This window comes from Melopsittacus undulatus, chromosome 4 (assembly GCF_012275295.1).
Source record: "Melopsittacus undulatus isolate bMelUnd1 chromosome 4, bMelUnd1.mat.Z, whole genome shotgun sequence".
NCBI lineage: Eukaryota > Metazoa > Chordata > Aves > Psittaciformes > Psittaculidae > Melopsittacus > Melopsittacus undulatus.
Genome location: NC_047530.1, coordinates 109,505,632 through 109,531,977, shown reverse-complemented (window position 1 = coordinate 109,531,977; position 26,346 = coordinate 109,505,632). Strand labels below are relative to the sequence as shown.

At 42.2% G+C, this 26,346-nt stretch overlaps 1 protein-coding gene across 1 annotated transcript in view; it reads left to right on the top strand.

The window, feature by feature from the left end:
* ADAM12 (ADAM metallopeptidase domain 12) overlaps positions 1–26,346 on the top strand; it is a 185,592-nt gene that overhangs the window by 24,468 nt on the left and 134,778 nt on the right. Inside the window, exon 3 of the mRNA XM_005143735.3 lies at positions 25,253–25,326. Within this exon, the coding sequence (XP_005143792.2) occupies positions 25,253–25,326 (74 nt within the window). The remainder of the gene's footprint in view (positions 1–25,252; positions 25,327–26,346) is intronic.

Here is a 26,346-nt window from a genome sequence, read left to right as displayed (position 1 = left end):
ATAGCCTAGGGAACAATCTGTTCGTTCTTGTGCTTTTTCTTGTACCTATACTCCTGCCTTGTAGGGCTATGGTGAAGGCTGATCAGTTCAAATATCCTCTGCTATTTAGTACCTCTTCCACAACTGTTTAATTCAGAAATAGCATAATTTTGCATGGAAGCTCATAGGAAAGGGAGTGTGTCACCTCCTCTGTACCCAGTTGGATTTCTGTGACTATGCTAGTAGGGCTGGGTTGCTTCACTGGGTGTGCAAAAGCAGCTTAAAGCCATCCCTCTCACCTCATCTTTTGCAAGGGGAAGGTCTTCATAGAGCAAAGCATATTCCTTCCTTCCCATCCAGCCCTGTACCCGTGTTTAGCCAATTGATCAACCTGCTAATTGCACTTATTGAACAGTTTAGAAATGTCAGTAGGTATATCCTGGTTCTAGCGACTTGCTGCATCTCACATAGCAGCTACAGGCTTGAGAAATTCCTGGAGCTTGGACCACCAATAAAATCTTTGTATTGGTGATTGAGTAGGGGAAATTCTTTTCTCTGTCTGCACTGAATCAGTGCCCTAGTTTCAACTAGATATACTAGTATTCATTTCCTGCCTGAAACACTTGGGCATACTGGGAAGTGTTAAGCAATTGGGATTCATCCCAGAAAATGGTCCATTTCATTTTTAACTTAAGTGATCCAGTGTGTTAAGTTTGTAAGGTTTTGTGCTATAGTTTATGCACAGTATAAATAGCAGATATTATTGAGGGAGATTGCTATTCCAATAAACAGAAAACGTAGAGTTTTATATTAACCATCCACCAGACACACACACACCCCCTCCCTTCCCCTTAGCATCTTGGAGCCCTCAATAGGGTGAAAGTCCCTTTCAAGAGCTCGTATCGTGCTGAGCTGTTGGAAGGAATTTTGTCATACTTGGCCAGTAAAGATTGCCAGTGATATAATAGTCCTGGGCGAGCTCTGTCTCCCCGTACCACCCGGCCTCCCTCTGCCAGCAATTGTATATGATGGGACTCTGCAGAAGGGCTTTGTTGCATTTGCTGCCTGTGACCCACCAGCTATGAGGTAGTGTCTCAGATTTGAGCTGGAGGCACCCGTTCCTATGTTCCTCTGTAAGGTGATGTTCTTTAACATGAGCTTTCAGACTGGTATTTAGTAAAAAAAAACCCAAACAAACAGATCATCCTTTCCATAATAAAATGGAAAAATACATTCCGATCTTAATGATGCAGTTAATGCATGCAACGCTTTAACGTGGCATTAAAATCTAAACCTAAGTTCTTGCAATTATGCACCAGTGTGCTGGGTTTGTAAAGTGCTTGTACTGAGGCATTTTCATATTGAATTAATTTAACTTATACTTGGCTATTTCGTGTCTCTTGCAACAGATCTTGCGAGCGTAAGGTATGAATTTCAGTGTTGGATTAAAATGATGCTTTGCTTTCCAGCTAGGAACATGTGATCATTTTCTTACAGGCAAAAGGAGAATCTCCCTTGTTCTTATGCTTAATTCTCCCTGTGATTGCCCTGAGACAAACTGGACACAATGCAGGTCCTGCTGCGGGCTCTCTCCCACCATGTGCTCTTGGTGTATGGAGAGCTCAGCTCCTGCAAGGGGTTGTTTGAGGGCTTGGAGGTAGCACCTGAAGAAGTTGGGGCCTTTCCATGGATTAAAGTCCTCTGAGCAGGGGGAAAAGCATGGAAACTAAGAGCTGCTGACATATGCTGCAATGAAGACGCTTACCTCAAGAACACAAAGTAAATTGAATTGCATTCAGTTGCAATTTTATGTTTTATACCTCAAATATACCTCAGTTGCAAGGTATATTTGAGGCACGAAGAGATAAATGTAGCTGGTTGATCCATTGAGTGCTGTCATTAATGAGCCTGATGCCTTTGCTGTTGAACTGCAATTCTACTTCGATATAATTTACTCAAACCCCAGTTGATTTACATCTTCTCAAGGAACATTTCTCATTTCTCTGAATGGCAATGAGAAATCACAGAGGTTATATATGCAGCGTAAAGCTTGATAAGGAAACAATAATTAGGATTGATCGTAAGCCCTTTTAAAATGCAGTGGTAATATCTTGACAGTAAAAGGATTTCAGTGCTGCTACTTTTCTGGGTATGCAAAGACTGCCAAAAGACCTGCCACTTGATGTGAAAAGCTTATGTAGATGACGTAAAGATGATCTGTATCATTTTGTTATCCCAGCAGAAAGTCTGTGTTCAGTTTCTATTGTGAGGATACTGTCTCTTCCTTTTGTGCACTGTCTTTCCTCAAGGGCACAGTTTTCAAGTAGAATTGAGCCCCTGAAGCTTAATTTAACAAAACTATTGCAATTTATGACATTGCAGACACGGTGGAGCTTGGTGAGACAGGAGGCAAAATGCATTTGGCAGTAGTTTGTGTGAAGCACTTTCATTTGTATCATGCATGTGCATGGTGGGGTCCTGCCAGAGTGCAGGTGTTTGACTGGGCTTGATGTCCTCCCTGTCCTGCAAGGATGTGCATGTGATATTTCTGGTCAGTGTAACAATGGATCTGTTTGTGTTGGAAGGGACCTTAAAGCTCATCCAGCTCCAACCCCTGCCATGGGCAGGGACCCCTTCCACTGGAGCAGCTGCTCCAAGGCCCTGTGTCCAACCTGGCCTTGAGCACTGCCAGGGATGGGGCAGCCACAGCTCCTCTGGGCACCCTGTGCCAGCGCCTCAGCACCCTCACAGGGAACAGCTTCTGCCTAAGAGCTCAGCTCAGTCTCCCCTGTTCTGGCAGGTTCAAGCCATTCCCCTTGGCCTGTCCCTACAGGCCCTTGTCCCAAGCCCCTCTCCAGGTTCCCTGCAGCCCCTTTAGGCACTGGAGCTGCTCTCAGGTCTCCCCTTCAGGAGCCTTCTCTTGTCCAGGCTGCCCCAGCCCAGCTCTCTCAGCCTGGCTCCAGAGCAGAGCTGCTCCAGCCCTCGCAGCAGCTCCATGGCCTCCTCTGGCCTCGCTCCATCAGCTCCAGGTCCCTCTTGTGCTGCTGCCCCAGAGCTGGATCAGGGCTGCAGGGGGGGTCTCACAGAGCACAGCAGAGGGGCAGGATCCCCCCCCTGAGCTGCTGCTCACGCTCTGGGGGTGCAGCCCAGCACATGGGGTTTTCTGGGCTCAAGCTCACACTGAAGCTGGATCATGGGGAGCTTCTCCTCACCCAACACCCCCAAGTCCTCCACTCAGGGCTGCTCCATCCCATCTCAGCACAGCCTGTGCTTGTGCTGGGGATTGCCACAGCTCTGACTTGTCATTGACTTTTCATCCTCTGCTCCAAGTTCTAGGATGCTAATATGTTGTTTCCTCTGAAGTTTGAATCATTGTCAGGAAATGAAGTGCTCCTAGTTCCTGCCCTCATTCCTTTGCCCTTACTGTGTCTCCTGTCTACGATCAGCATTATTGTGCTTCTGCTGAATGAACTTCTTCCCCCTTCCTCTTCTGGCCATCTCTCTCCACCAGGAGCTACTGGGTGGTTTCTTGGCAGGGTTCATCTCCTTGTTTTCTCCTTTTCTTTCCACTGACCACATCCTTTGAGGAGCTTTTTAAGCACTCCTGCACAAAACCAGTCTTGTGGGGATGAACCTGCCAGACCCTTCCCAGGCAGTTGTCACTATCTGGAGTGATTTCCCTTCTGATGTAGCAGCATTTTACATAGCGTGTTTAAAGCAAAGCCTATGGATAATTTTACTCTTCAGAATAGTATTTGCTACCTGAGGCCACTGAAATGGGCACAGGAGCAAGTGTTTTCACTCCAAGCTGCTGCCTAGCTAGGGGAAGATGAGCTCTTCATTGAGATGCCTTGTTTTTGCACGCTGGTGGATGCTGTTTTCCGGCACACTCCATTTGTGTGAGTGCTGGCGATGGCAGGCTCCTTCGGGCAGCAGTCTTGGATGAAATCCTACCCTGGTGTCTCTCAGAGGACATAATTCACTCTAGTTTCACCCATTCCATCATCTTCCCCTAGTTGTTTTCACATTAAGCACATCTTGTACTGAAACGCTGCTGAAGGAGGGTCTGCTTCAGCTCCTGGCAAGTGGCGATGAGACAAAAGCTCTTCGATGTGTTAATCTAAACAGCCATGGTATCCTTGCCCCAAAAAGGACCGTTTCCTTGGCAGATCCTGAATCTGCCTTTTTCAAAGGAGAGGAGAGTTTCTGGGAATGAATCTGTAGCGGAAAAAGCCAATAAGAGGAACTGTGTAACTCTGTCCTCAGAGCAACTTCTAGCGTATTACTGTTTTAACAGTGCACACTCCCTGCTGCCCACGCTGACATGTCAGGGTGGGTTTTTCAGCAGCACAAGACAAAGCGGGATCCCTAAATCGAGTATCTCCAACAGAAACCACCTTCCTCTTGCTCTCAACAGACAGAAACATCGTTCAAACCAGACTCTTTTTGGCATTTACTGGCATTACTAAGAAAGAGTTGGCAAGGAGAGCTGGCAAAAGGAGATGCGTTGGAGAAGCTTTAAAGATTTCTTTTTTTCCCTATAAAATGGATATCCAGAAGCTGTGTAAATGTACTTTTTTCAGTTGAAAAAGTGTATAGAAAGAGAGCATATACACATTTTTTGGACTGAAATAACATCTAAGCTGGCTGTGCCCTCTGAATTCTTTGCCCTCAATTAAAAAGATGGGGGGGGGGGAGAAAAAAAGGGAAAACAAAACAACACCTCAGGAAATCCCTAGAATGTTTATTCGGGAACAAACCAGCCTGTTACAATCATTAGCTTGCAAAGGTATTTCTGTTATAGTCAGAGGGCAAAGTGGATTTTAACCTTTTAATGCCAAGAGATGTTGTGTTTGTTAGGGAAGCAGCTATTGAGAAACGTTGAGGCATGTAGATTACTGTGAATAAGTGAGTGGCATTTGTAAAACACAAAACCAAACCCCAAAAGTGCACCCTGGAGAGAGGAGTTTAAATCGATGTAAATGCCCATAATTTAACATAAAGCACTATATTTCATTCTTTATTGGGTTTCTATTTATTATTTTAGCATTTCTGGTTGTAAAAGGCATCAGTTGCAACAAAAAAAAGATATTTCATAATATTGACCTTCTTTTTTCATGGCAAGTTTAGTGCAGAATTGCTTACTGCTATGGTATGTGGATTACAAAGGAAGAAAGGGAATAGGGCTGGACTGATTTAAACTGTGATCTGTGGGAGCCCTCCAGACCAAATGGTTGTTTCCCAGGATCCCCATAGGAGGGAGAGAGGAAAGGAAACCACTGCTCTACAGAGACCAAGCATCAAGAGCCTGAGAACACTACAAGTTTCAGAGGGCAAATATAAGATATGGGTAGAAACAGATGGGTTTGGGGTTTTCTTTTTAAGATGGGAAACTAAATTATTTGCTTTGCGTAGTCAAATATCTCCCCTTTTATTGTCTTGCCCTCTTCCATCTATAAAATGGGAATAAAGTTTAATCCAAGCCATGGGGCATCAATTTGATTTTGGTGATGGCCTTTTCAGATGAGAAGTGTTATTTGTATTTGTGCTCTTGCTGTGCAGCTTTTAGGGAGGAAGGATTTGGTGCTCTGGGGGGAAGAGGGATGTCGTGTGCTTGGGGATAAGTCACACATGTGTTGTCAGAAGGGAACAAAGATCTGCAAGACTCTCAATGTCAAAGGATGAAGGAGGAGGAGTGTTTGCAATGCTGTGGACAAGGATTGCCACTGTTCCAGTCTTGGAGGCAACTGAAGAGCAGCTTGTAAGTGCTATGAAGAACATTAATTGAGATTTTTATAGCATATGATGAGCCATATTAATCAGTCCAAGTTTAGTGTGATCACCTTTCTGTGAGGGAGATTAACGCTGGCATGAGAACACTTCATTTTAAGCAACATTTTGAGAAACAAAATTAGTTTATGATGTGGTTTTCTTTCATCTGTTCCATTTTCCTGCTCTCAAATACACAAAGTAATTATTGAGCATCGAAGTTGTTTTAAAGTTAAATTGATTAGTTTTAACACACTTCCTTACATCTTTTATTAACTAATGTAAAAAGAAATCTCTGTGTGTGGAACTGAAATTAACTCTAATTGCAGACTTCACAGAGTTAGTATTTAGCAGTTTCTCCAAATCTCTGAGTTTGAGATGGAGAGAATGACAGCTGGATTTGAGCTATTTCTTTTAGAGAGTCCTGAGGGCTCCCCACTTCTTCACTGAATTTCCCAGTGGGTATATCTGTATCTATATTGATGCAGTAGGTACATCAATATCTATAGTGCTATTCATTCATTCACTTATACATGCATACAGCTACTCTGTTTCCAACTTTGTCTCAGGATTCATCTCTCAAATCATGGTTTATAAATGTTTTGCAACCATATGTAAGCAAAAAAATGGCTGAATAAGGTTATAACAAAATTGTGCATCAAAAGTCATCAAATCCAGGAGCTGAGAGAGGAGATACATACCATTGAGTGAAATTCCTATCAGTGCTTCCAACATGCTGTTAGGAAGGAATTAGATTTAGAAGCAGAGAGCTTATCAGTGCGTCATTGTAACGTACTTGCCAATGTCGTAAACTTCATATATCCTAGGTATAGATATACATAGATAAAGCTGTTCTAATTTTAGGACAAGGCACTGGAAAAAACAGAAGTGTATTGCATAAGAAATAAGGCCATTGTTCAGACATTGTTCAGTGTGGATATTATCTGTGTCATCATTAAAGAACTTAAAAATTGCAATAGGTTCAGCTGCTACAGGCATTTTGACTGATTTATATGAAATAAGTGTCTTGTGGGGCTCCCCCATTAGTGTGTTAGAGCTGAACAATATTTCCTATAATATTAATAGTTTGGGGTGCTTATTTTGCGTAGAAATATGAACCAATTCTTACCAGCCTCTGTTACTACACAATTTAGATGAAGAGTCCAGTCTCTGCTTGAAGGCTTCAATGCTGGCTTGTTTTTCAAGCAAAATCTTCATCTTTCCCAGTGAAAGATCATAGAATCATAGAATAGTTAGGGTTGGAAAGGACCTTAAGATCATCCAGTTCCAACCCTCCTGCTATGGGCAGGGACACCTCACAAGATTAATCAATACATCCCTGTTCGAACACAGAGCTGTGTCTCACCAAGGTATGTCACTTAAGCCATCACAATCAAACCAAATGATTCGGTAATACATTCTTTTCTGCAGCCACTGTACCATCTTACATTCTTATGTGCTATATTTTCATATCATATGCGTATGTCTTCTTGTCATAGTGGTTGGAGCTTTAAAAGTTCCTTAAGAACAGTAATGAAATTGCTTCTGTGATCAGTTCTTTAGGTGCGCAATCTGGAAGCTGACAGTCTACTGTGAGATAGTGAGAAATTGATCCAGCATAAAATAAAGTCATAATGCAATTTGGTGCTGTCTTTACCTATCCCACAAAATCATTTCCTCGGCAGCTCTTGGAATGTGCAGATTTGCTTCTTCAGTTTTAGGGAGCTGTTTTCTTGTTTCTTGCAATGTCACTGTCCCAGCTTTGATGTATGGAAAGAAAATAACTTGTCCTGTGTATTTAGCTTAAGGTAAAGTTTCTATGCTCAAGGTGAATTTTGATCTGTGGGGTTTGATTTGCAAGCTAGAATTTGATTTAGATGGGGGGTGGGACACACTCAGTTGATGTACCTTCTTTATCAAATGTATCATGAAATTTAGGCTTCTTATAAGCAGTCTCTATGTAAAAGCATATAACTGTTGCCTGAGGGATTAATGCAGCATCCCTTAGCTGAGGCTCCTCAGAGGACGGGTACACACATGGCATCTGTGCTCTTCCTAATTCTTTCTCCAAGTGTAAGCAATGTATTCAGTCCTGAACTGTAATTTTCTTGCACATCTCAATGAGTGTCCACCTAAACTCTTCTCTGAAACTCTTCAGTCTTCTGCTGAGCAAGACTTCTCATTTCAGCTTTGTGACATGGCTCAAAAGGCTCCTTCCCTCATCGTCTCAGGAAGTGAGCACAGTAGGAGGAACCCCTGCAGAGCCCTTCTCTATTTATACGCTGATGAGCGTGGATGAAAAGTTCCAGAAAGACTATATATACTTTTAAATATGCTAGAAGATGCTGGCTTGCTCCTGTGCTTCCAAGTCCTGCTCTAAACATAGTGTTCGCTGACACTGCGCTACCACAGAGGGGTACCCATATCTGGCAAACACTTGCTATTTATAGAGACAATAATGAACCTTTCCAGAAGCCTTCCTCTATGCATTCTGCTACCTTATATGACTCAGGAGTACAAAAACCAGAAGTCTGGTGAATAATGCCATGTTTTAACAGGCAAAGTTTCACAAACTCATGCTGTTGAATTTAAGTATACAACATGGTGCAGCATTAAGTTTTGGGGGGATTTTTGCTGTTAGTTTGGGGGTTTTTAAGGGCTGTAAAGGAGTCAGAATTCAGAAGTTTAAGTGCATGTTTCTGTCTGGTTTCAGCTGGGACTGGGTTAATATTCATCCTAGTAGCTGGTGCAGTGCTGTGCTTTGCTTTAGTCTGAGAATAATGCTGATAAGACACTGATGTTTTAGTTGGTGCTCAATAGTGCTGACCTCAATAAAGCACTTTTCAGTCTCATGCTCTGTAGAGGAGGGGCACAAGAAGCCATGAGGGAGCAGAAACAGGACACCTGACCCAAACTAGCCAAAGGCATATTCCATACCATAGAGGATCATGTGTAGCATATAAACTGGGGGGAGTTACCTAGGAGGGACCCATTGCTGGTTGGGTCAGGCTGGATGTCAGCAGGCATCAGCTACTGTATTAGGCATCACTTGTGTTTATTGGATTTTATTCCTCTCTCTTCCCTATTATTACTACTATGATTATATTTTAATTTTCATTATTAAACTGTGCCTGTCTCAACCCATGGGTTTTACCTTTTTCTGCCTCTCTTCCTTACCCACTGTAGGGGAAGGGAAAATCAGTGTGTGGGTGCATGGTACATTGCTTTTGGTGGGGGTTAAACCACCACAACCTCCATGTAACATTAGACTTCTTGCTTCCTGGAAAAGAGGCTAAAAAAAGCAGCACTGAATGGCTCCAGAGCATCAGTGAGGTGTAAACCCATTCATTTATAACCTAGTGGTTGGAGTACAGATGTGAGTATAGATGAGAAGCTGTGGATCAGACCACTGAGGTGTTGAATCTCAAAGGAGACTGCATCCCTGGAGATGATGTGTTTCACACCAGATCCTCATTGAATAATTACTGGGAAGGAGAACAGCCATTAAAATAAATGAGAGGGCTAAGACACCTGGGGAGGATATAGTAGGGAGTGTAGAGAATGTTTGGAGGTCTGAAGCTATAGCCCACGGTGAGGACAAGGGACCAGGACTGTCAGCCTGCGGAGGAAGAGGCATGATAAATCTTCCAGTAGGTAAGTGGCTGCAGGGAAGTAAGAGGGAGTAATTAGTTTCTGTGTCACTTAGATATGCTCCCTGTCAAGCAGGGACAAGAAGAATGGCCTTACCAGGCAGAAGTAAGAGCTCAGTAATGAAGCTAATGAGAAAGGGATGTATTTACATGCATATAGTGAAGAAGGGAAGCTTTGAAGTCTCTGAGTGCACTTGATTTTCTGAAAAACCAGAGAAACGGATGCTAATGAGAGAGGTATAACTGATCCTGACATGGAACAGGAGCCTCTGAGGTCCTCTACACTGCTTTATCTATGACTTGATGTGAAGTGGAGACTATTCTTTCTACTTTATAGAGCTTGCTGTACAAGTATTTGCCATCTCTACATTTCAAAGAATAAGGTTTGGATTCTTCTGAGTTTTTAACTACTTAAAACATCATCGGGAACACTTCTGTTTCTTTACCAGGATGAAGACTTTGCTGCCCTATAGCTTTTCTTTCTCTTCTAATTATTAGCTTTACAGAACTTACAGCCAAGCTTGAAATAGAACATAGGCAACTAAAGCACTAAGTGTAATCCTGTCTCAGCTGAGCAAAGAGAAAATTCCCTAGCAAAGGTTGAGCTTTCTGTTTGTTGTTTTATATTGTATTAATTCAAGGATGGACACTGAAATCACAAAGGTGGATCCAGATGCAGTGGAGGTTGGAGTATTTATAACCTGAAGTTTTGGTGTAGAGGGGAAGTACTTTACAGCTCTGAAAGGACTCAGGAAATTTCATGATGTGCTGCAGAGTTCCCATGTAATCATGAACAAATTGATCACCTTCTCCATGCTGTAGTTGCTTATCAGTAAACTGAGATAGTGGAGGCTGATGAGAAACCTGGAGAGGGGCTTGGGACAAGGGCCTGAAGGGACAGGCCAAGGGGAATGGCTTGAACCTGCCAGAACAGGGGAGACTGAGCTGAGCTCTTAGGCAGAAGCTGTTCCCTGTGAGGGTGCTGAGGCGCTGGCACAGGGTGCCCAGAGAAGCTGTGGCTGCCCCATCCCTGGCAGTGCTCAAGGCCAGGTTGGACACAGGGGCTTGGAGCAGCTGCTCCAGTGGAAGGGGTCCCTGTCCGTGGCAGGGGTTGGAGCTGGAGGAGCTTTAAGGTCCCTCCCAAACCATTCTAGTATTCTATGATCTCTGCCTCAGAGGCTCTTGGTTACAGCAGCAATAGAGGCTTTATGACCATACATGATAGTTTAGCGAGTGATAGTAGACAGCCAGAGGAAATCCTTTCTTTGAGGAGTTTTGGAGGCTCAAACCAGTAAAGTAGCACTTTCCTTATTGCCTCTTTCCAGAGTATATGCTATAAAACATTGTAAGCAAAGCTTGCAGGGAGAGATTAATCTTTTGAGAGCTGGGTGCAGTCTCTTCTGTGTATGTGTCTGGATTTTATGGGGAACTGATCACACAGAAATAATCAGGCTTCACCAGAGGCCCTTCAGTGGCTTTCTGGGAGTATAATGCCATAAGCAATGTTTGGGTGGCAGCAGTGGACTGGTATCTGTTGTCATCTGTTACTCTGAGAGGCATCAAAGCTTCAAAAGCTCTTCAGGAAGGGGGGAAGGGAGGAGAGGATTTAACTGCAGTGGATCGTAAATAGACCAAATCCTGAGATGACAATTCCAACTGTTTACAATAAGCACAAAGTAATTCAAAACACATTCTGGGATGCTGGGGTTGTAAAGTCCTGGTGGATCACATGGGCTGTGTTGCAGAGCTGTCTTCTCTTTAATTACCAGTGAATAGAGGCATGGTGATGAGTTTGGGGTTGTTGGGGGGGGTATGTTTTGAAGGATCATCTGAATGCAAACATGTTCAGTCCAGAGCTGGTTCTGAGGGGGTTTTTCATTCCCAGTATCTTTCCTGCAGTTTTGTGTCAGTAGCTGTGAAAGAAGTCAATGGGATGCAGATCATGGCGTGTTTGGGGCAGATGATGCTGCGGTTGGCCTATTGTTAGACATTGTCAGGTGCTCAGCAGATTTGTTCACTCAGTGCCCCTCACTAATACATCTCTTGTGGTTGCTAACTCTTCCCGATGCTAAGATGGAAAATAGGATTTTCCTGCTTTCATTTTGTCTTTCCCTTTATTTTTTGCTCCTACAAAGGATGGTTGGTTTGTAGTTCTGGGACTAAAAGGAAGGATCCTCTGTGTCTGAAAGTGAGAATTTTCCCTCGGAAGACAATAAGTCTCCAAAGCTGATGGAAATTCAGCAGCATATGGCACACAATCCATCTAGTGTGAATACCTAAATGCTCTGTGTATCATAGCCCATCACTGAGGATGCTGTTGTGTTTAAATTTCCATTGGGGTGTAATCCTGGGAGCCAGTTGAGGGAGATATCTCTGAAAATGAATTAAGAAACAGGAAGTTTCAGGCCCTCATCAACCTTTATAATGATGTGTTGTCAGAGTTTTATTGTGTTTGGGCAAACCTGCTTCAAATAGACTGGCTCAGATGATCTTTATTATTGTCTCTTACCTGTGCTAATTCACTGGCTTCTGGTCTTGGGGAAGGCAGGCGAAAACAGAGCAGGACTCATACAAATAATGGAGTGACAAAAAGAAGGGGAAACATTGTAAATGCATACTTGAATGAATCCCTAGCATAGAGGCAATGAAAAGCTGTCCAGAAAGACAGTCTTCTCCCATGATGGGATGCTTTGGTAGGCAGGGTTTTGCACAGGCAGATATTGGAAAGACGTCCAGTTGCATAACGAACAGTTAAAATAGAGTTTGCAGCATATAACTCTACTTGTTCCTCATCTTTTAGCTGCAGGAGTGACTCCTGCTTTCTTCCATTATTCCAGAGCTACTGTCAAGTCCAATTCCCCACAGCCCCTATGGGTATTTGACTGCAGCATCCACTGTCTGACCCAAAAACACTCTGGTTCGTTCTGTCCTGCTGCCTTGGTCCATGAGACTGACGTTGGGTAATTCAAACGTTTTACAAGCCTCCTGCAGAATTCCCTTTTTCAGTGTTCTCTAACCCTGTGCAGTCAGTTCAGCAACAAAACAAGAGTATTTTTGTTCATTTACCCTGTGTGCTGGAGCAGCTGAAGGTGACAGCGGACTTTTCTTTATGCTCCCATCACATGTTGCAAATGCCTTTGAGATGCTTCTCTCTGTGTTATCTCAAAGTGCTGTGCTGTATTGATTTTTGGTTTGGGGTTTGTTTTTTTCCCTCTAAAGGGCTGAAAATTTCAGCACTAACCCTGAAGCCAAGTGAAATAATTGATTATCTGTTTTTACCTCCTCCTCAGTTATTTACCTCATGCCCTTCGATGGAGAAAGGGTGTGCTATTTCTAGATGACTTAGTGCAAAGCAGATCTTTGCTGAGCTTAAATATCAATTTATATAACCTCCCTACAGGGTTATTTTTTACATCCACAAGTTTATCTAATATGTCACGAGAGATCTTGATCGAGAAATATCATTTTACTCTGATTGAACCTATGGGTAATAAGAAAAGGAACAGATTTTCTCTATACTCAGCGATTGACAATCCTTAAGCAAATTATCTACAGGAGGAATTAGATGCAGATTGGCCTTTTATAATCTCATGAAGTGTCCTTGAGAATGCATTTTATAGATAAAAGGTATGCTTTATTTACATGCTTTTGCACATGTATTAATGGCAGTAGCATTTTCATCTGTGTTTTGTCTTTGCCTTTGTGGCAAGAAATATGCTGGTCATTAATACTTTAAATCTCTGGGTATCATTCAGAATACAACATGTGTTTTTTGTTCGAGGGATTGCTGTCTTACATAAGCTTTCTGCACTCCTTTGTGTCATTTATTTTCTCCCAGAATGTAAATGTATAGATGGGGTGTCTGTCAGGAAAGTCTAATTAAGCAGAAGAATGTGAGATGCTGCCCACAGGTTTGCAGTTCTTTTTGCTTTAGTAGGGAATCTTCAGCTCTCTCTTAGGGCACATTCCAGGATGCAAAACTGATTCCTGTGTATTGGAAGTACAGCTTTGGGAAGTTTGTCAAGTTATCTCGGGTGAAACTGCCCCTTCCATTAGTTTCAGATATATTAATATCTTCAGAAGATCATCAGAGAGAAATTACAGTTTGAAAGAGTGGAAATTAAATACCGACTCCTTGCTTCTGGTTTGCGTTCAAGTCTTTGCAATGCAAAAGGGGACTCGAATCCAGAAGCATATCTGTGATTGCAATAACAAATTAGCGAAGAAGATTTAATCTGAGCCGCATAATATGAAAAGATGTTTAGAGGGAACAAAGGCTGAGCTCAGAGATCTTGGCACAGAGCTGATGCAGTGGAGTGCTGTGATTGGAGGGGAGCGGGAGAGATCTGAAAGTGAAGAACAGCTTGTGAATTAAGCCAAATAATTAAGTGATTTAAGCATTAATCCAGCCAACCCTCCAAGTTCATTCAGAGAAGCAAAACATATATCATTGCTTCTCTGGAGATTGTTGCAATGTCAAGGCTTCAGTTTAGCCAGGACATTTAGGCCTACCCTTGCATTAAAATGAAATCCTTAAATTTCTCATTGTCTGAAACTGATGGTATCTTCTTGCCTTTCAATAAGCTTCATTTAGTTGCAATTGCTCTGGCTTCAGAATCTTGAAATCAAATGAATTAATGAAAATGGAAAATCAGAACTCTTTCCTAATTAAGAACGAAGCTTTTCAAGGAATATGAAAGGATCTAATTTAGAGGAAGATGTTTGGAGAGCATGAAATGTGGCTAGAAGGAGATACATGTGCATTTAATATAACTTACTGAGCCCAGCCAGATTTGTATTGACGGGAAACAAAAAGCATCTGAAATGGTCCTTCTGTGATAGAATAATTTATGGGCTTTCTTGAAGCATTCTGAGTTGACTTTCAGTTCAGTGTAATGGGTGGCCATCTCTGCTTGCTTCCCAGTGGACACTGCTGTATTTTCTGTTGTTTCTTTCTGTGTTGGTTAGCTGAACCATGGAAATATTGGGAGGGGGCTGGCTACTGTTTTTGGTTTTGCACTGAAATGGCTTTGTAACCTTTCTATATGGACCTAGAGGAACCTACATCCTGGGTCTGTTGCAGTTGCAAGACGCTTTGGGGATGCAGGTGACACTGAAGTGATGTGAAAAGCAGACAGGTGGCTCAGATAATGTCTGTAATGGGCACAGTGCCTCATGGACTTAATTTGCTGTTGGTCCTGAATCTTGATCTACTGCATCCCCAGCATACACAAATACATGGTGCATACAGTCCCTATGCACAATGCACAGAGCTCATCTGCTTGTGCCCCCCTCATTGTGCCAGACAACTCCCACTGTGGAGATACAATCTGGAGGACATGTTATTTCTTATCATTGGGAATTTAGAAGTAATTATCATCATAATTCTTCTCCCCCACAGTGCACAGCACGTTGTGGGCTCCTCACAATAATGTAGTGCATAGACAGAGAGATGTTTCTAAGAGGGTCAGGTTTGCTGTTCAGCTCTGTTAAAACAGTGGATGTGTGGGTGGTAAAATGTAGAGCTATTAGATGGGAATGCTCACTGAAAGTAAGGCAGGGCAAAGGGAGTAAGGTGCATAAAGCATAATGACAGTGGGGAGCTAATTGAAGTACAGTCTTTGACACAGTCCATGCTCGACCTTGAGGTTTTGAGTACATTGGAAGAATATGAGGATGTAACCAAACTTCTAGTCACAGTCCCCACTGTCCTTACAAAGAGGAGGACCTTTCCTTTCAAAACTATGCCTAGTTGTAAACACGAATGGGATCTACTAAATTTACATGGGATAGTCCTCAAAGAGGTCCATGTACATTTTAAACTGGCAGATATCAACAGCTGTTCATTCACATTATAATTACCCAGATTGCAAAGGACCATCTGCAACGAGTTCTGTTCAATAACTAAGACTACCCAAGCCCACTGCAATTGCTTCCTAGCTGCCAGCTCTATTAAGTTTTGTTTTGTAACAATTTACTACGGAACAGACATGTTTGTTTTCTTTGCACAGCCTTCCACGAAGCATTGTTTAAGCAGCACATAATCTATTCCAACAATAAGGTACTTTTTTGCTCCCATCTGTTTGATAGCAAAATGAACAGTTGTGATTCATACGTGCAGTGTAAATACTGTATAATGACTACGGGTTTACTTTGAGCAAATTCCAGGTTATTTCATTCCTGCGCCAGGTTTTAGTCCGTTTTTGAGTGAGGGAACAATTACTGATGTTGGGGCTGAGCTTTTCAGGTGTTATTCATCCCTCTAACAGTGACCATTGTTATCCAGAGGTGGTAGTAAAAGGCTATAATGAGCATCAGGTACAAGGATGAGCTGCCCTATGCTTCTTGCACATCAAAGGCTGAGTGATTTTTAGTTGCTTGTTCTGTCTATAAAGTCATGTAGACACTCCCTCAGGGATTACAGGGTTATAAGTACTTCTGTTGTAACCTTCTGGGGTAATACAATAAGGTAAAACAATATAGGGGATGATTTATTGTTTTAACCAGACTCTTGGGTTTGGTTTTCATTATTCAAAAGACCTTTCTATTTGCAGGTCTTTCAAGAAGCTAAAATCTGCATTGGTGCAATCAACTTCCTGCCCAGCCTCTCTGGTGAGGTCCCAGTGTGTCAGAGGACAGGCAGAGCATGGTCTTTCCAGATAGTTTTGGGAAGGGATTGTGATAGCAAACTACACACCCTTCCATCAGGCTCAGATTAAAAAGAACCATTGCTTTTGAGCTGCTTCCAAGCTGAGGGCCTTCCCTTTGTGCTGATGCTCTGGGTGGGAAGTCCTGCACTCCATGAAGCTGGGTCAGTATCTGAATGACAAAATATGGTGACCTTAGATAGCTTTGTGGAGATAGTCCTTCAAAGTGACAGTGGGTACCACCTTGAGCAGGGGTCTGGTTTGGGTATATCCCAATAAAACATAGACTCCTGGAATGGTTTGGGTTGGAAAGGACCTCAAAGCTCCTCCAGCTCCAACCCCTGCCATGGGCAGGGACCCCTTCCACTGGAGCAGCTGCTCCAAGCCCCTGTGTCCAACCTGGCCTTGAGCACTGCCAGGGATGGGGCAGCCACAGCTTCTCTGGGCACCCTGTGCCAGCGCCTCAGCACCCTCACAGGGAACAGCTTCTGCCTAAGAGCTCAGCTCAGTCTCCCCTGTTCTGGCAGGTTCAAGCCATTCCCCTTGGCCTGTCCCTACAGGCCCTTGTCCCAAGCCCCTCTCCAGGTTTCCTGCAGCCCGTTTAGGCACTGGAGCTTCTCTCAGGTCTCCCCTTCAGGAGCCTTCTCTTGTCCAGGCTGCCCCAGCCCAGCTCTCTCAGCCTGGCTCCAGAGCAGAGCTGCTCCAGCCCTTGCAGCATCTCAAATGAGAGCTGGATAAATGCATGTGTATTTTTCATTATTTTTATTAGTTGTTCTTAATACAGAATTGAGTTCACAGTTTGGTGCAGTCATTTCCATTCAGTCAAAACCATATGTTGCTGCATTTTCCTTTCTTCCTTCCTTTGTGATTCATGAGTCTAACGAATCACCCTCTCCCAGATGCAGAGCAGACTCCTTGCAGGTCATCAGGCACGCAGAGAAGTGTAATAAATACACACTGAATGCTGGTTTATGTTGGTTTGCATCCATCCTGCTTGCAAAGATACAGGAAGGGCTTCAATACCTTACATTGGCTGGTTTGTGTTACAGCATACATCTTTCTCCCAAACCACATCCTGAAGCGGAGGATAGTGGAGCTTGCTCCCAACCGGCGTTTTCAAAGTGTTGGCAACACCCGTCCCCTTTCTCATAACTCATTCCTGTTTGTTCTCTGAACTTGTTTTTAAGAATCTTTTGAGAGATTCTTGTTTCAAAGCGTGTCCTGAAACGGGTGTATTGATTTTTGACCTATTTTTAACCAATATAGCTCAGCAGATAATTGGATAGCTGCTTTAAAACCCAAAGCTGCCCAATTTGCACTGCTGAGATTTAATTAAAAAGAAGGGAAAAGCACATTTTACTTTTGGTTTTAATGTATAAAGTTGTGAACTTTCGGTTCATCCCTGTTCAGCTAGCCAAATGCACATAAATATGGTTTAGTGCAGCTTCAGTGCCTGATAATGAAAATAGGGTGTTAATATTGAATTCAGCTTCCATATCCAACTTTTTGCTGGCACCAGATAAATTCATAGCATAACAACTCAGCCTCAGAAGATGCAGTTTTCTTTAAAAGCATCAAACTTTGCTTGGATTTGCCCCTGAAATATTTGATCCATAATGCTGTGACATTTTGAACATGGAAATTGGGAATACCTTGCAAAAGGATGCAGCTGAATTTTAAGCATGCTTTCCCTTTCCCAGAGTAGTCATTAGCGTTTTATTTCTGCATGGAAACCAGGAAACCGTGTGCTAGAGCTGTGTAGTTTTATTGATTTTTGGTCTGGCACAATTAACTTCTCAGTTTCCTCTTTCTTGAGTGTTATTTGCTTGGATTTTTAACTCTGGGTAGGGATCCTGGGACAACAATAAGGAGCAAGGAACTGTTAATTTAAACAGCCCTTTGGTTTGCAGGAGCTTCAGGAGATGCTGCCAGATAACAGCTCTGATGGCCAGAGGCTGGGGCTGCCAGTGCTATAGAGGCAACCCAAGGATTTGGGGTGTTTCTTTTAATTTTAGTTGAAATTCTTTTTTAACATATGAAGTCTGGTGAATTTTGGTACCTCTCAAGGGTGTCCCAATGCTCCTATTTTATGGATGTTGCTCCATGATATTGTTTCCTATTCCTACAAGAGAAAGGGCAGAATTGCTGCTGCTGTTACCCTATCACTGCTTTAGGAGCTCATGTGTGATGGTTTCTGCTGTGTTGTGTGGTGGGCAGCAGGTTACAAAGAGCTGACTGGCAGGAAGCAGGAAAAGAAGAGGGTGGAAAAGCCTGGCTAACTCCAAGCAGTAGATTGATTTACTGTACAAGGAGGACAGAAAAAGAAGAAGAAATTCAAATTAGAGCTTATGCCTTCCAGATAGAAGAATCCTGCCTCTATTTGTACAGTCAGAAAGAAGGAGTATGATCCTTCCATTTCTCAAAGAATCCCTTTATTTGAAAGTTGGGAGCAAACTTGGAAGTTCTTTGGTTTCTTACATTATTGGAATGGCTGAGCCAATTTGTTAAGGGGCTGTGATTCTTTGCTATGCCATTAGAAAAAAAAACCCAAGTGCAAAACACCCTGTTCTCTTTGCTGCTACTCATTATATACAGCCACGGGGATACATGCTTGTCATTTGACAGTAAGGAAAGCACAGCTGAATTCACTGCCCTCAGGAGCTTGAAAAACAGTATGAATTAAATGTTTATACTTTTCATGTCTGCATGAAACATCACTTGGGTTTGTAGGTGTTTGCACGGAACACAGCCTCTTGGGTTTGCTTCTAAGCCAAAAGAAAAGGAAGAAATATGTATTGATTTAAAAGCCATGTATGCAGTTTATAATAGTTGTTGCTGATTGTAATTGTCTTAAATATATATACTTTGTAGACAGCTTGTATTGGTTGGATTGAATTCAAGTTATCATGGTAAGATTCCCTAGGTGGCTTTATTTCTTATAGATTTCCCAGCTTTTCCCTCTGTGTGTTAGAGATACTAGAGGAGTAATATCAGCCCGAAGATCTAATTCTTGTAAATATACCTTGCACTAACAGAGAACATCAGTGTGTGACAAATACAGAGGGGGGTAAAGGTATTTCCTATAAATAGCAGAAACCAGCAGAGAAATTATCTCTTTTCTTATGCAATTTCTAATTCCTGATGTTAGCTCTTCAGAGACAAGAAAAAGCATCTGGATTTATGTGCACTGCAAGTATCTGATACATCTTAGAAGTCCTTTGTTTCCAGATTTATGCTTAAGAGATAGCATAAACTTATGACCCTTACTTTCTTTGTGTTGGAATTCCTGTTTTCAGGAGCATAGAGGAGCAAGTAAATAAGGTCTAATCCTTAGAGTAACTGTGGGTGCTTTTTGCACAGTTTGAGACTATGGGTTAAAAAAATACGTCCAAATTATCCCCTGATAGAGTAGTTTGGCTTATCACATTGTCAGGACTGGTTTGATGTGTGTTAGTGCTGGGGGAAACCAGGTAACTGAAAGGCACCAGTCTTTGTTGCTTGTCTTTGGCCAGTTGTGAGTAGGTAATTTCTGCCTGAAGGAGCTATGTGATTTAATTCCATTCTAAATACATGCCGATGGTTCAGAAACATATTCTGGTTTCTCCACATCAAGATTTCTTCTCACTGTTCCTCTTGCTGTTTTCATAAACAAACATTGATTTGCTTCTGCATCCGTCTTGTATAACACTATATTAAGCTACCATCCGCAGCCAGATACATATCTGAGTCAGGCTGGCTTTGCAGTAGCCGGTCAAAATAGATGACGCTTATCTCTTCTATCTCTGTTCTTTATGCATCCTATGGGAAAACTGTGCTTTGTTGCTGTGGTCTGGTACAGCGATGACAAGCTCTGTGCAAGGCTGGAGTGGTTTCCAGCATCTCTTCTCCTGTGTTTGTCACTAACAATGTGATTTCTATTACTTTAAACTAAAGCCCAGGCAGCTATTAAATGTGACAGCTATAATGTTTCGCTGCATTTCTCTTTCTGCTCCCTGTTGAATGCCAGGAGCCTTGTTGCATACAACTTACTGCAGTCCTTAGTTCTCCTTATTTCCTTACCATTTTGCCAGTTTTGATCCATTTCAGACTGGGAATGTCCTAGCACTGACCAGCTGGGACGGTTCATGTAAACTGGTGCCTGGCATGTGACAGGCAGTTTGTGGCTGTAGGTCAAATTGTCTGCCCAAAGTTGACCCTATTGCAAGGCTGGCTTAAGCAAAGTTAATAGCAGCTCTGGAGGGACTGGAAACCACTTTGTTGGATTAAACAGACCTGCCTATTTCAGTCTACAGTGCTAAAATGCAATTTAAAACATTGAAACCAGAGAAGCAAAACCATCCCTTTTGGTTTTATTTCTTGTGCAGATCTGTACTCTCCAGTACTGGATTTGGACATCTGGTACAGCAGAAAATGCGTTTCTCTTTCCAAATGAATTAATGCTGCTGTTTTGAGTTTATTTACACCCTTTCCTTTGTCTATAGATATTTCATTTTCTTTCTATGATGTAATTGCTAGGATATATTTTAATTATAGTTGTACTTGCTGGTCTTACACATGTATCTTAATCCAAGAAAATATCTTTTAGAGAGAAAGTTGCAAAGATACGTGGATAAGGACTGTCCACTCCATCAGTTTTCTATCTCTTCACATCTAATAAGAAATGACTTGTACTATTCTATCCCAGTCTCAACAGTGAGTATCAAGGGAAAAGCTCACAGCACTGCAGTGCTATCACAGTGCATGCCAGCTCCACAGCCAAAAGGAAAAGATGATCCAGCAAGGATTAAGAGTTTTTCCTAGATTACTGTGCAGGAAAGTATGTTCAGTGACAACTTCTTTGTATTCAGACTCCAGAATGGGCATCTCACCAAGGTGCACAAATCTACTCCACATGGAAAGCTACTAGTAGTTCAGGCATAAAAACTGGTTTTGTGGTTGGGGTTTTTTTAGGCTATGTTATCATTATTACCATAAAGTAGGCACTGAAAGTATGAGAAGTTCAAAATCTGCTACTGAAGATCTGTATTCATGGTGTTCTGATAATACATGAGCACTCAAAGAGAAAAGTGCTATTGCTATTTTTTAGCCAGTGGTCTTGTATTGCCTTGATGCCTTTACCAGAAGGAAGGTGCCTATTTCCTCACCTCTGTGTTTAGGAAGCATGCCTTTAAAACAGTTTATACAGATATAGACAGGAGGATGAAACCTTTTGCCATGTTCTCTCTGCAGACACAAGTTGGAGGAAGCAGATAGAAAGGGTAAGTGAAGCCCAGAAAGAGTTGAGGTATGAGAGTTTAGCTCAGTGGTGGTGTTTTGCTGTTTCCACAATGAAATGCAGTCACTCCAGGCAAGACACAGGTCCATGGTAGAACCAGGTTCCCAACTAGATCTCCAGGTTCCCAGGGGAATCCTCTAACCATCCTTTCTTTTCTCTTTGCATATGAAGGGCTGGAGATCAATGTCAGTTAAAAAGGGTAAAAACCCAGAATCTTAGAATAGTTTGGGTTGGAAGGGACCTTAAAGCTCATCCAGTTCCAACCCCCTGCAACTGGCAGGGATACCTCCCACTAGTTGGTTGTCCTTTAATTTTGATTGTAATTTTGAATTAGTTTAATTAAAAAGTTAATAGTACTTTAAAACCCATGTCCTAGCTAAACTAATTTTACTAGTGCATAGTGATTTTAATTCCACTGTAAGAAAGCAAGGGAACTTCTTTGACCCAGAAACAGCTACACTCTCACCAGCTTCCCATTGTTCAAACAGTGCTTTATTCATTGTCTTTATCTGCTTTAGCAGAAGGAATTCTTGCTTGGCCTTAACTTAATGTTTCACTAATTTCCTTCAGAATATGAAGTTTCACCTAATATGCCAGTTCAACCTGACATCCCTCATCAGGCAAATGAGCAAGGAACAAGTTAACGGGGAAAAGGTTTTTCCTTTTCTGGTGATACCATTTGATGTAGATTTCATAAGTAAATCCCCTAACTAAGAGGGGGATGTTAAGGAGGGTGCTACTTCAGTCATCCTCCAGTCAGTTCTGCCTCTTAGGACACCAGGGAACAGTTTGTGTGCATTGATGAAAACTTCTCTTATGCCACAAAAAACACTGCCAAAAAGAAAGCAGCAAATTGTAGTTTAAGCATAGAAAGAACTAGAAAGCATAAATCTGTGGAGAAAAGATAGAAGCAGATGAAATTATTCATTGTTTTAAATGCTGCTGTTCTCACAAGGTTCACTTCACATTCACGTTTGATAATTTTAAAGGGATCATGTGGGAATAAGCCATGGTATCAGCATGGAAATTATTTTCTGCGGTCCTTAAGAAAGGCTTATAACAAGTGGTTCTTTCTGAAGCTGAGCAGAGGAGTTTGTGCCCTCACAATGTGCTTTTCGCAGTTATTCTGAATAGAAAACACAAAGCAGCAACCTAATATCTGTATTCATAGTTTTGATAATATTGATTGTAAGGGGAGAGTGTTCTGGTGCTTCATGAGATTCCAAATGAGCTTTGAAGGTCTTGTAGCAGAACCGTGCAAATACTTCTGATGGAGACTCTACCATCACTGCAACAAAACTGAAGTAAAAGATCTGAGTTCATTTCACAAGTGTGCACACTAAAAAAGGAAGAAAACACCCCAAAATCAAACCTAAAATGCCCTTTCTGAAGGATATTTTTCTTCCACATTAGAAATGCATCATGTTAAGTGCTTATGTGTTTCCAATCACCATACCACCTGTAATTTTTGCTGTATTTATGCTTATGGCTGCCAGTCAGAATAAGGAAAAGTATCGTTTCATCTCTGCCCAGATGGCAAACAAGGAAATGAGCCATTTGTTTGAAAGAAAAATCTATGGTAAAGCAAGAATCTGAACCTGGGTCTCATACAAAGCAGTCCAGCATCCTAACTGGAGACATTCCCGTGCTCCATACTAAGAAGTTTCAGCTTCAGAAACTCTCTGGGGGATGTTTTTGTCTTGTAGCAGTCTGTTTGATTCTGCAGCTGCTTTTTTAACTTACAACTTACTGACATCAATTGCCTGTCAAATAAGTACCACTGTGAACTGGGGAATAAACACAGTTATCATTTACATATTAACAGAGGCCCTTTAGCTGAAAAGAATCCATTAGCACTACTGCAATATCTTAATTATTTACTGTGTTCTATTGTAATTGATTGTATTTTAGTCTCTCAAAACTCTATAGTATGTGTATCTTAGGGGGTTTGGAACCAGTGCACTAATATTACAGTGGTAATCAACACTGCTTCTAAATATTCATGTCAATAAATAACTCCCATGTGTTTGCCAAATGCCAAGGATAGTCTGAAGCATTTATTTGCCATTCTGGTGGGATCTAGTTTCTGCAGTGTGCACATAGATGCAGAATTTCAATGGTATTGCTGTTGTGCATGGGGAGAGGGAAAATACCATAGCAGGGGGCAGGACACTTAGAAGGGTATGTTGGAGATATTCAAGGCCCACCTGGACAAGTTCCTGTGTGATGTACTCTAGGTTACTCTGCTCTTGCAGGGGGGTTGGACTAGATGATCTTTCGAGGTCCCTTCCAACCCTTGGGATGCTGTGATTCTGTGATAGTACCTCAGTCACAATCTGTGCTTAATCATATCTGAGAGCACTGCGGAGCTGTCAGCTCTTTTTCTTCATTATAGCAAAATCACTATTTTGTTTAGTCTATGACAGTCCTCTCCTAAGTTCACTTTTTAATAAATATCTCCTAATTTTCCATATCATTTAACACCCATTGCATTGCATGGGCAGGGTGCTCCGACTGTCACGCAGCTCCAGTACGGCACCGCGGTAGCAATCACATTTTCAGACACACTTCTCAATAAACCAGTTAAATGCTATAACACGAAAATGATCCTGCTTCAGATCTGCAATTGGCTGACATAAATCTCGAGGAAAGAGCATTGCGTGTGCAGAGGCACAACTGAGCTACTGTTGGAATTTCAAAACAAGGAAATAGTGTCTCGCAATCCAGTGAGTTTGTTTAAGGAAATGTAAGTGAAGTGTAAACAGTCTTAAAAATATATGAGTTCAGCCTTTTGGATTAAGGGTAACTTGTATATTGTAAACTGTGCTTTCTTGTTTGAAGCAGTTTTAAGAGCCTGTGTAGGTGCACTGCCCCTTTCTGCAAACAAGTGTTGGAGCCTCCACTCCCTTCTGCTTCTGAGGGCAACTGGATCACAGGATCATAGAATGTGTTGGAAGGGACCCTAAAACTCATCCAGTTCCAACCTCCTGCCATGGGCAGGGACCCCTTCCACTAGATCAGGTTGCTCCAAGCCCCATGCAGCTTGGCCTTGAACACTGCCAGGATCCCAGACCTTTCCGATGCTCTTTCCCAGCTTCCAAAAACTTAGTGGATTTACCTGCAGATGAAAAAGAACTCGTTCTATAATCAGGGGAACAGCAATATGAAGACCACATGCAGTCATGATGGTGCTGAAAATGCAATCCAGATGTCCTGATCCTTGCTCCATGCTGTTGTGCAACTGGGATTTCTGTGTTTGCTTTGCTATTGATGTCTTGTTTAGAGAATTCTCTTAAATACTTCCGTACATGCAAATACTTTGCCTATTGTTCTCATGGAGATAGTTGATCATACTGTTGACCTTACTTCTAATTCCTCCAATGCCAATTCTTTTATTTTAAGCTAAAACTTAATCATACCTTATGAAAAAATTAAAATAGATAATAAAATATTTAGCTGCTCATAGGGAACAGTTCAGTGTACTTGTACTTTAGTTTCTCTGATGGTCTTAGTTCTACATGCAAATACTCAGCATGCTCAGCCTTAAGGGAAAAAGCATTTCTGCTGTAGCCACCCTGCTGACTGTGATCACAGTGCTGCAAGTCTGCCCTTGATGCAGAACGGATTAGCTTTGAACATGAATATCTTAAGCTGAAAATGGTCATGGAAAGCCCAGACCTGAGTACCTGTAGCTCACTGAAAATAACTTGAAGAGGAAGATTGAGAATCAATAAGATGTTATATTTGCATTTAATGCAGCTTTGCTGAAAGTGGTGGCTAAAGAGCTATGACACCACAAGAACTTCTCTTTGTACCTTCTTGCTCCTGCCAAACAGGGCCTGATGATGCAATGACAATGGGTACCCAGCATCCTGGGTGCAAGATGATGGGCTCTGGGTTTGGCCTCAAGCAACTCTGTTTTCCTTTTTCAGAACCACCCAGCACTGCTGCAGTTTGTAATACAAGCCGAAAGCAAACATCTAGTCATCAATCTGGAGAGGAATGAGTAAGTACCCTTGTTGCATGTTCACTTTGTACTGGAGGGTCTCAGAGAAGGGTTGTAATTATAAAACTGATGGATTGAAAGTAACCTGGGGGCGAGTTTGTTACTCATGGAACAGAGCCCTAACAGTGAGCTCTGTTCCAGTGAGTATTTGCACACTGCTTATAGGGCAAGAAACTCTATGGTCGTCTGCATTTGTGTGGGACTGAAAACGGACATGTTGCCTCTTGGTGTTTCTTATTGGTTGTTATTTTTATTTGATTTGGATTTGTTCTCGTTTATTTTGGTAACTTCTGTTATTTACAGTAGTGTGGAAAATCCTACAGTCTTTGGAACTTTTCGTGTTGGACTTATCCCTCCTAGTAATGCCTTTGACTATGGTTGCCTCCATATGTGGACATTGGTGTCTGCTCAGGAAAGATTAGATAAGCATTTGGGTTTAGCCTCCTTTTAAACAGAAGCTCTCTGGGTTTGCTGGCAGGGGGGTGGTTAAGGGGTGGTTGTGCTATTCACAGGACCTATAACCAAAGCTGAGGCTGAACCAGCTGTGGGCTGTAGCTATTGCATCTTCTTCCATGTGGTCTTCACAACTCCCACTCGTGTCCATCAGCTTTCAGAAGGGGATACAGGAGCTGATGCAGAGATGGTCCCACAGGCAGAAACCATGCTGGAGTTTTTACACAGGGGTACAGAACCATCCAGAAATGAAGTAACTTTCTGGAAGTACATGACAAATGGAGCCAAAGTCATCAAAGTCTTAGTCTACCTTCTCAAACTGCTTTTCCTCTAAGAGCATCTCAAGAATATATTGTGGGAAACCAGAGCAGGACACGTATGTGGAGCTTGTCAAAGGAAAAGCAAAGATCAACTCAGAGAAAACTTGATGAATGTCAGCCAGGATCTTTGTGTTCTGTAGGTTTCCCTGCTGTGAAATCAAAGCAGAAGAGAGATTTTTGACTGTAATAGAGAGATCATAGATGTAAGCACTGCAGCTTTGTAAGTTAACAGGAAGGAATGTGCACG